This window comes from Triticum urartu, chromosome 4 (assembly GCF_003073215.2).
Source record: "Triticum urartu cultivar G1812 chromosome 4, Tu2.1, whole genome shotgun sequence".
Classification (NCBI taxonomy): domain Eukaryota; kingdom Viridiplantae; phylum Streptophyta; class Magnoliopsida; order Poales; family Poaceae; genus Triticum; species Triticum urartu.
Genome location: NC_053025.1, coordinates 511184986 through 511201315, shown reverse-complemented (window position 1 = coordinate 511201315; position 16330 = coordinate 511184986). Strand labels below are relative to the sequence as shown.

At 45.7% G+C, this 16330-nt stretch overlaps 4 protein-coding genes across 4 annotated transcripts; 3 read left to right on the top strand and 1 right to left on the bottom strand.

The window, feature by feature from the left end:
• The first annotated feature begins 3611 nt into the window (after window positions 1–3611).
• On the top strand, window positions 3612–4948 carry LOC125554021 (IST1 homolog). The gene is made up of 4 exons (XM_048717649.1): window positions 3612–3932; window positions 4038–4141; window positions 4265–4430; window positions 4528–4948. Exons 1-4 carry the CDS (start codon window positions 3759–3761, stop codon window positions 4636–4638), a joined length of 555 nt encoding a protein of 184 aa, XP_048573606.1. The 5' UTR covers window positions 3612–3758; the 3' UTR covers window positions 4639–4948.
• Window positions 4949–6794: 1846 nt separating this feature from the next.
• LOC125552352 lies at window positions 6795–11095 on the top strand. The gene is made up of 4 exons (XM_048715865.1): window positions 6795–7155; window positions 7235–7338; window positions 7432–7597; window positions 7715–11095. The coding sequence occupies exons 1-4, from the start codon at window positions 6982–6984 to the stop codon at window positions 8117–8119; spliced, it is 849 nt and encodes a 282-aa protein (XP_048571822.1). The 5' UTR covers window positions 6795–6981; the 3' UTR covers window positions 8120–11095.
• Window positions 10976–11533, bottom strand: LOC125552353 (LYR motif-containing protein 4). Its single transcript, XM_048715866.1, has one exon. It carries the CDS (start codon window positions 11449–11451, stop codon window positions 11176–11178), a length of 276 nt encoding a protein of 91 aa, XP_048571823.1. The 5' UTR covers window positions 11452–11533; the 3' UTR covers window positions 10976–11175.
• Window positions 11534–11695: 162 nt separating this feature from the next.
• On the top strand, window positions 11696–15013 carry LOC125552351. The gene is made up of 5 exons (XM_048715864.1): window positions 11696–11944; window positions 12446–12519; window positions 12735–12814; window positions 14182–14333; window positions 14589–15013. Exons 1-5 carry the CDS (start codon window positions 11740–11742, stop codon window positions 14657–14659), a joined length of 582 nt encoding a protein of 193 aa, XP_048571821.1. The 5' UTR covers window positions 11696–11739; the 3' UTR covers window positions 14660–15013.
• Window positions 15014–16330: the final 1317 nt, after the last annotated feature.

Here is a 16330-nt window from a genome sequence, read left to right as displayed (position 1 = left end):
CGTGATGTTGGGGACGCCACTCGGTGGAGGCGGGATGGTGGCGGAGTCCGAGATGAAGCCGGCGACGAAGGACGACAGGGTGGCCGTACAGGCGTGGCGTAGAGCGACGGGCAAGCCGGCGCACGAATGACGACTGTGATGGGCCGCCGCATGGCGCAAGGCCGCTGGGTCGGGACGGTGCAGGAGGCCCGGTCGGAGCAGGGCGGTGACGGCCGACGTAGATCGACGAGTGGGCCAGCGCGCAAACAGTGGCTATGAAGGGCCGTGGTATGGCGCGAGGCCACCGGATTGGGGAGGAGGCCGGGTGGTCGCGTCGGTGTCAGAGTAGAGGCGCGCGGGTGTCGACGGCAGGGGCGGGCGATACAAAATGATCTTAGATCGAAAAACCAAAGATAAACCGCTGATCAAGATGACCGGCGGGAAAGAGAAATCCGGAGCAAGGGAAAAGACTCTCTTGGACAGCCGATCAACACGGCCGGCGGACGAATCCTAGGTACGGGCGACGTGGCCCCCGGCGGCGGTCATGACAGCCGACCGGTCCGGGAGCGGCGCGTGGGGCGGAAGCGGCGGGTGGCGGCTAGGGTTAGATCGGTTAGACTGATACCATCCTAAAAGGGGTTAAACAGAGATTGGTGAAATAATTGATATATTGCTTGAGCCTATATATATATAGGATATTTGTATTTTCCGAACGTTCAGTATCAAGGAATAGATCCGAACGAGGAAACCATTGCGATCTCGTGGCTGGGTACTCACGCCACCACGCCGCAATTTACGCTGACCTGGATGGGATAGCGATCGCAATTTACACTGACCAGCTGCGCCAATGGGTGCGTGCGAGAAAAATGAAGCCAATCAACACGGCCGGCGGACGAATCCTAGGTACGGGCGACGTGGCCCCCGGCGGCGGTCATGACAGCCGACCGGTCCGGGAGCGGCGTGTGGGGCGGAAGCGGCGGGTGGCGGCTAGGGTTAGATCGGTTAGACTGATACCATCCTAAAAGGGGTTAAACAGAGATTGGTGAAATAATTGATATATTGCTTGAGCCTATATATATATAGGATATTTGTATTTTCCGAACGTTCAGTATCAAGGAATAGATCCGAACGAGGAAACCATTGCGATCTCGTGGCTGGGTACTCACGCCACCACGCCGCAATTTACGCTGACCTGGATGGGATAGTGATCGCAATTTACACTGACCAGCTGCGTCAATGGGTGCGTGCGAGAAAAATGAAGCCGCATGCATTTGGTTGGACTCGATCCCTGGCTGACGGGATTAGGCATGCCCCATTAACCAACTATCTTATGTGGCTTCTTTCATCCAAACGTACTGAACATACTGCTATTTAACTTTTCTATAATGAACAAGAACATACAATGAAAATAAAACAATTTACCTACTAATGCGTCTGAATATCTTTACCGTTGATGCCTAGCTTTTATTATTCTGAACTATGTTGATGCCTAGCAAGGCAAGGCTCAGCTACATCATACATGGGCAAGATTAGCTATTTTTGGTTCAGCTAGCAATGCACATGATCGAGCACGAGCACATTATTTTCATGTTTTTCTTTCATTTGTTTCTTACCGACGGAGGAGACCCATGTTGCTTCGGTTGTATACCCACTGTTTCTAAATATAGGAGAGGAGGTCTTGCTAATTTTGTTGTTGAAAACATATCGCTGGTGGTTTCCATGTAAATATCATGGTAATACACGCACCGCACAACTGATATCTCATTCACAAACACCGAGACAACCTTTAAGCCAGGAAAATTTTACTGAAAACACATCCCGGTAACTTTTATGTAAATAACATGATAATATACACATCGTATGCCTGATAACTCACGTACAAACACTTGTGGTAACTTTGGCTTGGGATTTTTTGTTGTTGAAAATACACCCCGGTAACTTGTGTCTTATTAGCATGGTAATATATGAAACCAATGATGGTAACTCACTGTTAAACACCATGATAACTTTTGACTCGGGAAAAAACGTTGTTGAAAACACACTCCTGTTAGCCTATGTGTAAATAGCATGGTAAGTTACCTACTGTATAGTTGATAACTCATGTACAAACAGTATGATAACTTTTTGACAAGAGGAAAAATTGAAAACAAACATCCGGTAATTTCTGAGTAAATATCATGGTAATATAGGTGGGATGAAAATTGTTGAAAAACATGATCTGATCACTTCTATGTCCCGGTCATGGTAACATAGGCATTAGAGGGCGATAACTCAATACGGACACCACATTAGCTTTTTGACCGGGGAAAAAAATTGTTGAAAATTATACCCCGATAACTTGTGTGTACCTGCCATGGTAATATACACATAATAGAGCTGATAACTCACATAGAATCACCACATGATTTTTTTGGACGGGAAAAGGTTGTTGGAAAATATATCATGACAACTTGTGTGTAAGTAGCATGATAATATGCACACAATAGAGATGGTAACTCACATACAAACCATGATCACTTTTTGAGTTGGTAAAATAGGTATCAAAATACATACATCTGATAACTTCTGTGTAGATAACATGGTTATATATGCACAACACAACTGATAACTCATGTACAAACACCACGGTCCAACACACGCCTAAATGAGACTGACCCGACACAATCTGTAAAGTTCCATTTATAAGCGGGCCATGCCACGTCGGCATGTAGACCTCGCCTTGCGGCGCATAGACAACATCTACGATAGAAGGTGGTATTGCAGACCTGTTAATTTACTTACAAATCATATGGTATCGTTCGACTTAGGCAAAAAAAAAGTAGTTGAAACATACCCACGGTAACCTCATTGTAAACAACATGATAAGTTATGTATTGTAGGTGTGATAATTTACGTAGCTAGATGTGGTAACTTTTTACCTGAAAAAAAAGTCGTCAAAGCATATTAATATGGGATCTAGTTTCGAAGGTCTCCTCGCGACGAATCCTTTATGTGAAACAGTTTTTCAATTCGAAAGACAGTTTGAGATACAAAACATGTTGAATTTTTTGTTTTTTAAAGAATCTGTTGACATCATTGATTTTGTTTTTTCTGCATTTAATTAGGAGCTTCTAATCCTAACATGCATGCAAAACTATCTAGCGTTGGGTGCGGGCTGCATGCAGCCACACGCATGATCGAGGAAGCCAACTCATGGCAGAATTAGCGATTGGAGAAATTGTTCGGATCTATTCCTAGGATCAAAACGATCGGACATTATCAAAGTCCATATATATGATCTATTTGAAATACAAGACAAGTTAAAATACTTGCTAGTTTATCCTATCTTATGTTTTTAATACAATCACGACACTCAACAAAAAGAGTGAAAGTTTTCTAATGAATTCTTACAAAATTCATTTGAAAACCCTCAATCCGAAAGGATCAAGCAGGGGATGTCCTTCTGTCTAATAGGAATTATTTTCCACATTTTTGATTAAGAAAACTTTCTTTACACGTTTTGCTCCCTATTATGTGCACGTCCAGCCCTCATGTTCCAAATATGAAAGAAGTTCGTTTTATATAACTGAACTAACAGCCTGTGCACTAAAATTAGACTTCCAAAAACAGAGAAACAATGCCCTAGAAAACCTTTTTTCCTCCCAAGAACTCAGCTCCTCCTCCCCCTACCACCCATACAAGGACCAACGATACCGCCGCCGACCGCCGGTAGGCGCATCGTTGGTCCCGTCAAAAACTTCAACACCTCAAGGAACTCCGGGAAGAGCAGATCACCAGACATGGGATTCCTCAGGAAGTTCTCCAAACAGACCGGCAAGCTCAAGTCCCTTCTCGAGCTCACCGTCTCACGTGTAGCCATCGCCCGCAAGCCTCGCCTTGCTCGCAAGTCCATTGCTTCCGGCGACGTCTGCCAGCTCCTCTCCCTCGGCCAAACCGACCGCGCTCTCCAGCGAGTGCGTGCCTAGCTATGCTATGGCCTCCAAAGCATCTGCACATGTTATTCTTCTAGCGATCTTACATTTTCCTTTTTACTGATGCTAGCTTCTTTCTCTGCGCAGGTAGAACAGGTCATAAAGGAGGACAACATGTTGGAGGCGCTCGGCATCATAGAGCTCTACTGCAAGTGCCTCGTCAAGAAAGCCGCTCAGCTAGACAAGCCCAAGTACGTCTCTTGATCACACCTGATCTGATCTCTTAGTTTCTTCTCCTTTTTGTTAATGTCTTTAGATCATCCACTTCAATGTCAAATGTTTTGGGCAAGAAAACTAATATGTTTAGCGTACAGGGAATGCGCCGAGGAGGTAAAGGAAGCGGCTGCCGGCATCATATTTGCTGCCAAGCGCTGCAGTGACCTGCCGGAGCTGCAGTCTGCCCGCAAGATCCTCGCCGACAAGTTCGGCGACGATTTCACTGCCGACGCCAAGGTGGGCACCGCGGTCGTTGACCCGATGGTAAAAGTAGTTATAGTCTTCATTTCTAGGCGCCCATTGATTTGGAGTTGTAGAGGAAAGGTAGCAGTCACATGCATGATTTGTGTTGCCATTGCAGCTGGTGTGGAAGTTGTCTGGAGACACGGCAAGCATTAGCCTGAAGAAGAAGGTGACCAAAGAGATCGCCGCCGAGAACAATATCTCGGTGGATTTGTCCAAGTCCCCATAAGCAATGGCGGCGTTGTTCTGCACGTTCAGGAGATTGTCGTGTTTGGACTCATGGGTGCAAGTCCAGAGCCTGACGATGGTCGTCGTCGCTTTTGACAGGATGAATGCCTTTGGACTAGAGTGACAACGACAATGCCTCGAGCATTTTCTACTCAGACGGATCAGATGATAGGCCGCTGAAGCCGAAGATGGTGATATATAGCTTTCAGTGTGCACGATGAGACAAAGTCATTCCTCTGCATCTGGCCCCAAATGCAACTGCTATGTGTAGGTTCAAAATTAGTATTGGAGGATGGTCATGAAGAACTATGGCTCACTGTACAAGAGAAGGGAAGACATCTGTATTTTACTCTTTAAAACTAGACCAGAAGCTCCTGCGGTTTTATTAATTAAGAGGAGAATGTGAGACACAAACATCCGAGCCGAGACTTGAACACACATAGGCTAGGAGGCGCAACTGTATTTCACTCTTACACTTCGATTATGAAATTTGAAAGTTCTTTGGCATCTACTATTTTAGTTGTCGCGCTCGGTTGGAAGGATGAATCTTGTAAGTTAAAAACATCTTGGATCAACATGTTCACATACGACACCCCCAGTGGCGGAGCCAGGATTTGAGTATAGGAGAGGCCGAGTACATATATTGATCTAATCTCGTTGGTAATTACTCATCGCTGCTACTAAAATTGTCGATCATTGTGGGGATGGGGGTGGGGAGCAGGCCCCTGGACACCCCTCCTCCTCTTTTGTGAGGGGTGTTTGATTAGATGATGATAGAAGTTGAAGGCCCTCTCCATGCGGGTTGAATCGATGAAATCTATGATGCTTCTTCCTATCTAGTACCTCAGTCCGAGTTTAAAAGTCCCCTGGATAAGAACTCTCATACCAAGGTAACTACAACGGGTTTCACATAATATTTAAGTGGCTGCATGCATTGGCCGCATGGTTGCAGTTAACATTAGTATTAAAAGAAAATATCTCAAGCTCCACTGCCGTCACCAGCGGCGGCGCATGCATGGCCAGTAAAAAGACAGTCATAGGACATGCGCTGGCGGGCATGCATCCATGCATTAACTAATCTCGCTTTATTCTCCTTTGAGCAAGCAACTTGAGTCTAGTCGGCCTTGTAAAAATGGACTAGCTTCGTCCATCCGGGGGCCTTTTAAACCCGGACAGAGGTAGTAGATAGCTTGCAAGTATCTTTGGCCCCTCTCCTTACCCACCTTCTAATAGCTTTAGTTTATTTTTTTATTCTCATTGTGATATTAGTTACATTTACCTTGATCATGCATTCTTTTACTCCTCTCAATTAAATGAAAAACAGTGCTAAAAAGGTATAAAACGTCAAATGCATAATGTGATGTGTGTTTGTTAAAACTAGTGCGGCCAAAAATGTTCATGCATAAATATGATCAAAATTGTCATGTGTGCAAAAAAGGACAAGTGTTGGGGGTTATATTTGTTTAAAAAGCAAGTCGGACATTTTGGTTCTTTGTGCAGGGTATGCTTGATCCTGTACTTGCTTCGAACTGTTTCGTGCGTGCCCGTGTTATATATAACATGATGCCCATATTATGATTTTAAAGAATTTTAAGGCGCGCGAAGAGGCAAACTCAAGTACTATTAATTTGAGTGACAGACCTGGCACCTTAATATGGAGGTATGAGACGAAAGGGATGTACACTGTTAAATCCTTTTGGGGTACTCCCTGGCAATGTTCCTACTGTCTGGAGATTGAAAATACCTACCAGAATTCAAGTATTTATTTGGTTACTAGCTAAAAATAAGCTGCTAACCACAGATAATCTTCATAAGAGACAAAATGTTAGAGATTTGACTTGCTTATTCTGCTCTGAACATGAGTCCTCTTGTCACTTTTTTTTTTGAATGTGTTGTTGCTGTAGAGCTCTGGAGAGTTGTTGGTGAGCTTACTAGTAGTGTTAACCATACAAAACTCAAGTACTACTCACTCTTGCGTGTGCAAAATACACTCTCGTAAGGGTAACCAGCGAGGGTCCCATTTGCCCGCAATATTTTAAAAACATTTGTAGCATCAGCGAAGGACATATAAATTGGATGTCATGGCATGTTAAATCTTACAAGGATTGAAAACACAAGAGCCTACAAATTCTTGTCCCTCCAAGGCGGACTTCAGCATGAGTCCACAAGCAACCCATCTGATCATCTCCCTCCTCTCCTCTCCACGCAAAGGATCAGCAACGCAACCAAGATCAGCATCCAAACGCCGTTTGCTCTAGGCAATTAGCAATCCACCGAATATAACATAACAGAATAGCAAAGCCAGCACCCACCGCCGGGCCAACGTGCAAAGCATCGTCCGGCCATGGGATTCCTCCAGAAGACCTCCAAGCAGACGGCGAAGCTCAAGTCCCTCCTCGGGCTCGCCGTCTCCCGCATCGCCGTCGCCCGCCGGCCGCGCCTTGCTCGCAAGTCCATCGCCTGCAGCGATGTCAGCCAGCTCCTCGTCCTCGGCCACCTCGACCGCGCCCTCCACCGCGTGCATACCAACGACACGAAGCAAGACGTGGTGCTGCCCTTGGATGCAGGCTTACTGATGCTGGTGTTTCTGCGCGCAGGCGGAGCAGGTTATCCAGGAGGACAACATGCTGGAGGCGTTCGGCATCATAGAGCTCTACTGCAAGCGCCTCATCGAGCAGGCTGAGCAGTTAGACAAGCCACAGTATGTTGCCTGCCTGCCTCATCACGCCTGTTCTCATCTTTGGTTCTCTATGTTCGTTGGACAACAAACATTGCTATTCTGTTTGGGCTGCAGGGAGTGCGGCGAGGAGCTGAGGGAAGCGGCGGCCAGCATCATGTTCGCCGCCGGGTGGTGCGGCGACCTGCAGGAGCTGCTGTTTGCCCGTACCATCCTCGCAGACAAGTTCGGCGGCGACTTTGCTGTCGCGGCCAAGGAGGGCACCGGCATCGTCGACCCCATCGTAAGAACTCTTAGTACATTTGATCATTTTCTAGCGGGTGTCATTGATCCGCAGTGTAAAATGGACGGAGAAACTGCGGGCAGGAGTTCACAGGCGTTGTCTATGTTGCCATTGCAGTTGGTATGGAAGCTGTCCGGAAGCACAGCAGGCATGGAGCTGAAGAAGAAAGTGACCAAAGAGATCGCCACGGAGAACAACATCTTGGTGGACTTCTCCGAGCTCCCGGAAGCAACGGAGGATGGCAACGATATTTTGGTGGACTTCTTTGAGCTCCAAGAAGCAACCAAGGAAGGCAACAATAATGTTCCAGACAGTCAGGAGCTCCTCGGCGAAATGCCATGCCAGGACGACATGGATGAAAGTTCAGAGTCGGACAATGACCATCCTCGCTCACATGGAACAAATACACCCGGGCTGGAGAGTGACGAGAATGTGCATATCGTTACCAACTCTGATGGATCAGATGATGAGGAGGTTACAGGCCGGCGTAACCGAAGGTGGTGGCGCCTTGGGTGTGCATGAGAACTGAAATGACGACCTTCCTCTGCATCTGGCTAGAAATGTAACGATATGGGCAGCAGGGCAATGCCATTTGTACATGTGCACCCACCAAATTGTGAATAGACATGAATACACACACGTGTAATTTCAAACTATCAACTACAATATGTAGATATCCAACTAGTCCAGTCAACTGGAGTATCATCTATAAGAAATGTCAATTCTCATGGACCAACCCCTAGTGGCCAATGCTACAATGTAACCACATTGCTTAACAGTCATTGACCTCATGGTCACCTATCTGCTGCTTGGCCACCGCCGTTCATCACCTTGATTTGATGATGTTGCTTTATAGTAACCACCATACCAACATATCTTTAATGTCATGTTGTTCAAGTATTTTTGTAACATATGTTGTGTCATGTTGTTCAAGTATTTTTGTAACATTATATTTTCTTAGACAATTTTGTAAACATTATGTGGGCCAGGTATAATTGCTAGCAAACCAACAAATATATTTACTCGACGAGATCAGTACAAAAACCAAAGATGGTCAAACTTGGCCCAACATTGGTAAAAAAAAACTTGGCCCAACAAAAATGCACAGGGGCGAAGATATAGAAGGGGAAAGAAGCCAGTGAAGGTGCGCTGCAAAGATCATGGCAAGAAAAAGCCCTGCAAGGCCCGCATTTGGATTTTCTTGTGGGTGATTTTGAATTTTCTTGCTACAAAAGAGCTGATCAGTTACCAGCGTGAATACTGATATTTGGTCAGTTCGGTAGCTGATGTGCATACACAATTTGTCGGCATACGCAATTGTATACAACAACAGGGCAACATACGATAGATTGATATTCATACCACTATTCACAGAAGTATAGAACCTTTTATTAAACTAAAAAAAGAGCAAACTATCTGTGGAATGACATTTGTGGAAAACACAATGGTGACGATAACCGTAGGAAACTAATATTTCCAAGCTCTCACTGCAGTCTAAGGCCTCAAGTCAAATCCCTTTGATGCAAATACAATTTTAAGTCTTTTGAGTATTGGATGAAGATGCCTGTCAAGAAGTTGATTATTCCATGACTCGTTTGATTTTTGGGCCAAAAGGAAACCAGTTTAGCAAAGTTTTAACAGGGCTAAAATAGTGCGAAAAGGCATAATCCTGACCTTTTCATCAAACCCTAGATGGTTCTTTAGAAAATGATGATGTCTTTGAAATCAAATATACAACTGCACGCCCTTCAACAGCAAGTACAGATCCCATATATAACACATTCTGTAATATTTATATTTTAGAGTTCTATAGCTTATATCAGATATAATGGTATTATTTACAACTCTGAAGTAATGCAATCACAATAAGCACATAGTTTGGCATTATGCTGACCTTAATCGTCAGTTTTATTTTATTTACTTGAGATGTAACATAAAGATTACCAGAAAGAGTATCACATTCCAGAGTGCAGCACAGGAATGAGCCAAACATGCCCTAATTAACGCATCTGGGATAAATTGTGCTAAAATAGGAAAGTACTGATATTCTGAAAACTGCCCAGCTGAACATAAGTTGTTCTTGCCTAGGCCAAATCCGGTGTGGTAGGTGTACCATATGGATGCCTTTCTGTTTGTTTACCAGCATGCGGCATTTCGACAATTATTGGCCTTGGGGCAGTAGTAGTAGTAGTTGTAAGCATTGCGGTCATTTCACCAAACTAATGTAGGATGTAAATATATGTTCTATACTTGCAATGCCGTATTGTCTCCTCAGTGCTCATGCATATTGCTACTACTCAAGTTTCCTGTATCAGACACCTTTTTCCTGTTTAAAGGTAATGATTCCAGCAAAGATGAGCCAGATGAACTGGTTCCTCCAGCTGTTGATGGTTTGTGCAGAGTACATAAAAGAATAACAGATGGTTTAGACACTGAAACCACTAACCTCAGCAAGGTGCTGGTCCTGCAGGGCCAACACAGCTACTTATGCCAGCTTCCCAAGCCGGCATCCTGACCGGCAAGCAAGAAGCAACCATTAAATCAATACAGAATGCTTCAATGTGTGCTCTCCGCATTCTTAGTAAGATTCATATTTAGTCTCAGTGTGGCAATGCTTCACCATATTGTGACAGTATTGAGAAGGCCTCTGCTTTCGATACTAAATTTTATAGTACCTTGCTTGCAGTGGCGATTCCACTAGGGAGGTTTCAATAGGCTTAAGCCTACCCTCCAGAATCCTATTTAAGCTAAACATACCACTTGACAAATATATTCTGGTGCTTTACATGCAACAATTGCAATGCATTCGCTAATTAGACTTAGGAAATCTATGTTTTAAGCCTACCCTCCAATGTCCTGCTAGATTCGCCACTGCTTGCTTGTCATCAGCTAGCCAAGAATAGATCCATGATTTTTCTTTTGTAGTTTTATTACTGGCTATTTGCCATATGCAGTCTGTGTTATTGAACTAGTAAGTAATAAGTTGTATACATTATGACTCGTGTCTTGCATTGGTATCCTTTTCTTGTACGGATCAGGGCATTCTGGTAAACACTACTCGGTGCATAGCCAGTCAATTTCATTTCTCACAACAACTTATGTCGAGCAAAACCTGATCTGGTTTTGGCTTTGTAACCGAGGATGCATGATTTTAACATTTCATCAAACAGTTGATGGGTAACACGATTGACTTCAATACACCCTTAATAATTCTTCCACACATTTGATCATGGTCAGCACGACAAGTATGGAGTAGCGCACAAATGCTAGTGGGATGTAGTAATAGCCAAAGCTAGCGCCGCTGCAAGAACACCAAGGCAAGGCTATACGATAATTCTAAAGCCACAATCAGGTAGTTCTACATGTGCAATTGGCATGTGAAACACAAAGTATCATGATCATTAATTTGCGAACTTATTGAACAATAGCAACCACCGTATCATGGCAATTATCCAGCAAACATAGTAACGGCAGAATTTCTATCAGCGTCAGATCGCCATAACCCTACTAACAGTACATAAAAGAGCACAGACCCTAAAGGGGAAAAAGGAGTGCGTGAAACCTCTCTCTGGTGTCGCTCACTGAATCTTCATCTCCACAACGCTCTTGGCCTTGGGCGCGTACAGAGAGTAGACCAGCACCTGCCTCTTGGCCACCTCCAGCTGCTGCTTCCCGTCCGCGAAGGCCGCCGCCGCGGCCGGCGCGTCGGCGAGGGCGCGGTTCTCGCGGAAGGCGTCCGCCGCGCGGCGCCGCGTGTACTCGCGGATGTTGTAGTCGGAGAACTGCCTCGCCGTGCGGAGGAAGGCGCGGAAGAGGGACAGCACCTCCGTCTTGGCTGGGCCCGCCGCCGCCATGGATGCCGCCTCTCGTGCGATGAAGGCTGGAGAAGAAATCTGGCTTCGGGGGACGAGGGCTTTGGGGATTTTGGGAGAGCCGCGTAGCACAAGTCGATGTTTGCTATGGTAAATTAGCAAATACACCCTTTCTCTGAAGCTTATTGTGAACGATACCCCTTAGCCCAGCAAGGCCTCAGGGATCTGAGCCGAAGAAAATTACGGTTGGCGGGGGTTATGTGCATAAAAGCCACTACTTTCCGCTTTCGCTCCTAGTCGGCGTACTGGCTCTTGGGCGCGGTGTGAACGATGGGCTCTCTGTCGGACTCGCAGGCGAATGGCGACCGTCAGCCGCCGCCGGCGGAGGCGGAGGATGCCGGGCCGCAGGTCGAGGAGGGAGATACCGGCGAGAAGATGGAGGGCGTCGCATCCATCGCGCTGCTGCCCTCTGGCGCCATCTCCGGCCACTTCATCCGCCTCCCGGACTCCGCCTGCTACGGCCTCCAGGGCACCCGTACACATCTCTCTTCATTCACCCTTGTACTACTTGTTTATCTATTGACCCCTAATTTCTAGACGCGGGCATTGTGTGGCTGGGCTCCAACTGCATCTCGGCTTGAATCGTTTGTGTTGCCACCAAAACCCCCCTTTGTTCAGCACAAGTGATAGCAATATATTATTAGGGTTTATCTGTCTAGAAGTTTATCTTTATTTCCAACTGAATTGTGAGTTCTGCTAGATTGCTAGCATAACAGTATTCCAGTGCTGTGTAATATGCCATAGCCTGTTACATTAGGGAGTCGGTATTTTTGATCTTGTGCTATCTGAAGAATGATGCATAGTTGATATGGTATGTTCTTGATTGTCCAAAGATGAATTTATGTGCTTCTATTCGCCGTCCATTGTCTTTTGCAATTGTGGACATCTTTGTCTTTACTCTTTTGTCTTTATTACAGATAAGAGAAGATATCTTTAGCTTATATTGCCGTGTCCTTTTTCTTTTCTATCATGTAAGCGATACCATGCGAGAGGGAATGTAGCCGAGGAGATGATTACCGCCTTATAAAGCTATCCATCATTAATTTTAAGGTCAGACATCTGTTATGTTCTTCTCCACCAAGCATGTATTCTACCGACAGATTATCTTCCTATCTTAGCTTACCTTCCTTTCTAAAATGATACTATCTCGGCTTATCTTGGATCTATCAGAAGTTACCTACAGATATCCTAAAAACTCAGTTATCTCTTATTCTTATATAATTTGCAGTCTGTGTGGTAGAGGTTAACCTATGCTCATGTGACAGAGGAAGACAGAGAAGGTGGTTGTGGTGGAATGCAGGGGACATGATGCTGCTCGATTACAAAACATTGACCATTTGCATGGGTAAGTCTTCTCTCATGGGTGGATTTCGTCAGAACAAAATTTAATGTTGTTGAATTTACTGTTTGCAAAAACAGTGTGGCATGATCTGTTGATGCTCATGCCCATCAATTTTAGCTGGAAGTGCTGTTGATATATATGAAATGTGAATATAGATGGCATGTACGTCATATCCTTTCTCAGGCTATATCAAAACACTGTACCATAACTGTGTTTTTGAAAGCACTGTACTATCTGAAGTTGTTGTAATGGATTATGTTTTCAAGAAGTGCATTTATTAAATGAATGGGAATAATCCGATGAAACAGGGTATATTGGATTATTGGTCCTTGTACGCTATTTTGGGTATCTCTATTTGCAAGTGATTAATTAAGGCCAAAACACAATTTAATTTATCATTGTCTTATTTTGTGATACTGTGAAAATTGCCTTGCCTCACTGGCATGGAGCTGCGCATACCTCTGTAGTATCTCTTTGCCATGATCTATAAATGTTCTGGCCTTCAGGATGTGTTTGGTTTGAGCCTAGGTTTGCTCGACCAAAAATTTGGGTATCCAAAATAAATTTTGGTGTAATCTAGATGGTTTGGTATTGTCAAATGTATCATGAGTCATGACCGGCATGGCGACAAGTTTACGTCTTCATCATGCCACTAAGCAGCCATAAATCAAGCGTTACCTGTATGAATAGACACAAACTAAACTCTTTAGTCGTTTATTGAGTTAATGCTTTAGTCTCTATTTACTGTATACAAATTCAAGTCCCTCCCCTTTTTTTCTGTGAAGGCCAACTTATGAGGTGTTCAATGTTCTTTTCTTTGAACAAAGTAGCCTTAGTGATTTCATGTTCAACTCTCAAGTGTATTGTTATGAACTTGGGTTTTGAGGAGAGGTACAGGAGGGGCTGTCGCCCCGGGACGGGAGGCAAAGTAGATGAACTATTGGTCTATTTTCTTGCTTACGTCCGAGAGTACATTACAGTCCTATTATTTAGGATGACTTGATCCACAAGTCAGATCTAGACTTGAACTCTCAATCTTACCGATATGGACTCATCATAGTTTAAAGGATAAACTACCTAATTGCTGGACGCTTCCAAGTTTAAAGGATAAAACTAGCTACTTGAGAGATTATGTGGATCCTCTTCTTAAATTCGTGCTGCATGGGTTATGAACTATATGTACATACGTAACATAACACATATGGTTGGAATTTGATTCTGGATTGTTTAGTATTTGCTGTGTTGCTTGATAAAAGATTATTTTCACTAGTGGGTGAAGGATAGTGCTGCTGATGCTGTGAAGTAGTATTAGTTACTGTTTATAATGTTGTTTTGTGCTGTTCTCCTTATGCAAACACTATCCCTTGCAGATGGGAAGATGACGTTGTTGGACTGGTTCAAAAGAAACATAGGAATAAGAAAGTCTTGGTCTCTTTCGAATGCGAGACGCTGAAGGCTGATAAAGCCGCAGAAGAACATATTAGCAAGTATATGCCAAATCTTTGCGGACTGGACGCAGTTGGTAAGCATGGAGTACTAAAATTTCTGCGTGAATAAACAAGAAGCCTTGATCACGAATCTATCCATAGTGGATGGCATTAGTAAGCATGGATACTGAGTTACTGAACAACAATAGGCTGGCCCATTTGCTAACAAGTCTGCACTATAAACAACTGTGTGTGTGGATTCCTGATGTCTGTCCTATTAGCTCATTCATTTATCTTTTGAGAGATGAGAGAGAAGCTATTAGCTCATTGGTTCTGGCTTTGCACTGCAGTAAACACGGGGAAGATGAGTATCTCCGGCATCAACCTAGACGAGGACGATGAACCAAGCGGCGACAGCTGAGAGCAGAAACACGTTGTCAATGTGTTAGCTGCGACGGTTTCTCTGCCTCGTCGATGCCGTCGACAAAGCAGGACTGTGTGTCGCTGTTACCCACAGCATGAGTTCTATGCAACAAATCAGCACTTGTGCACTTGAAACGGAGCGCTGTGTAGCAAGTGTATACCTAAACGGAATGTGTGTTGCTGTTGCTGCCTCTGGCATGATCCTGCTGAGGCGATTGTACTCCCTTGGACCTAGGTTTGGTGTTGGGTGGGCCATTGGCGGCGCAAGCCTTCGTCCCCGCCCGTGCTGTTTGTCACGCATGTACGGGCAGATATCTTGCATTTCCTGTTTCCTCACGGGTGACTGACTGTACGTGGTCGTGGGTCTTGTGAGTACTTTTTTTTGGCGAGATCAAAAGGGTCTTGGAGTACTGTGCGACCGTGAAGGGGGTCCGTCCGGGTTCTCTCGCACATGGCTCCTATGGAGATAGCAGGAGTTATCTAGGACTCCACGATCAGTATCTCTGCCATCGCATTAGATCCTATAGAGTATCGTTGCCAGGTACTACTATGTATCGGCACCGATATCCACGGCCACCAGACGGCACTAGAGCAACTTCAATGGAAGGATCCATTTCGTCCGCACCCGTCTGTTTGGATCGGCGCGGACAGAAAAGGCGGCCTAACGCGTTGATCCAAACGGACGCGCGTCCGTTTTTCGTCCGCGGGCGACCCATTCTTGGTCCATTTTTAGCCTGATTTGCGTCGGCGCGGACGCGCGTGCGCTCGCCTACTCCTGTCCCCGGGCCCGTTGATCTGTGGCACATTGGCCTTCCTTCCTCCCGGCCAACAAGTAACCCTCGCCCCCGCCTCCTCCGTCACCGACGCCGCCGTCCATTTTGCCGGCAACTCTTTCAGCTGCCGCCGCCATCACATCCGCCCAGCAACACCGCCCGTGACCCAGTCGTCCGCCGTCGTCGGGGAGCAAACTGGTTCCCGCCGCCGCTTCCCCCACCGCCCAGCCGCCCCGCGACCAAGAAGACGCCTCGCCGCCCCCGCCACATACGACCGGCACGCTCGTCCGACGCCATCACACTCGTCGGACTCCGACAGGGCAGCTAGCTGGTCTGTGGGCGCTGCGTTTCCCCTCGCCGTCCGTCTCCTTCTTTGACGCCCGCAAACTGTTCGACAGATTGCCAAGGTACGAAAATGGACTCCGCCGACGAGTTCTTTTTCCACAATTTCATTTGCGACTCCGACGATTCGTCGTCCGACGACGAGGAGGAGATATTGGCTGCCGTGTTGGTCCATTACCACCGCAATAACCAGCGGGGGTTGTTCTGTGGCTCCATTCCGGGCCACCTTCCGGCGTTGAATCGTAATCGGGAGAGCGGACATTTCCTTCTCTGGAAGGACTACTTTGAAACAACAAACCCGTTGTTCAAACATCACAAATTCCGCCGCCGGTTCCGTATGAGTAGGCATGTTTTCAACCGTATTAGAGAGGGAGTGGTCGGCTATGATGACTACTTCGAGTGCAAAGAGGATGCCATCGGCAAGATTGGTTTCTCCTCTTATCAGAAATGCACTGCCGCCATCCGAATGCTTGCATACGGAGTGCTCGGTGATCTCATTGACGAGTACGTCCGTATGAGCGAGTCTACATGCCTAGAGTCCCTGTATAAGTTCT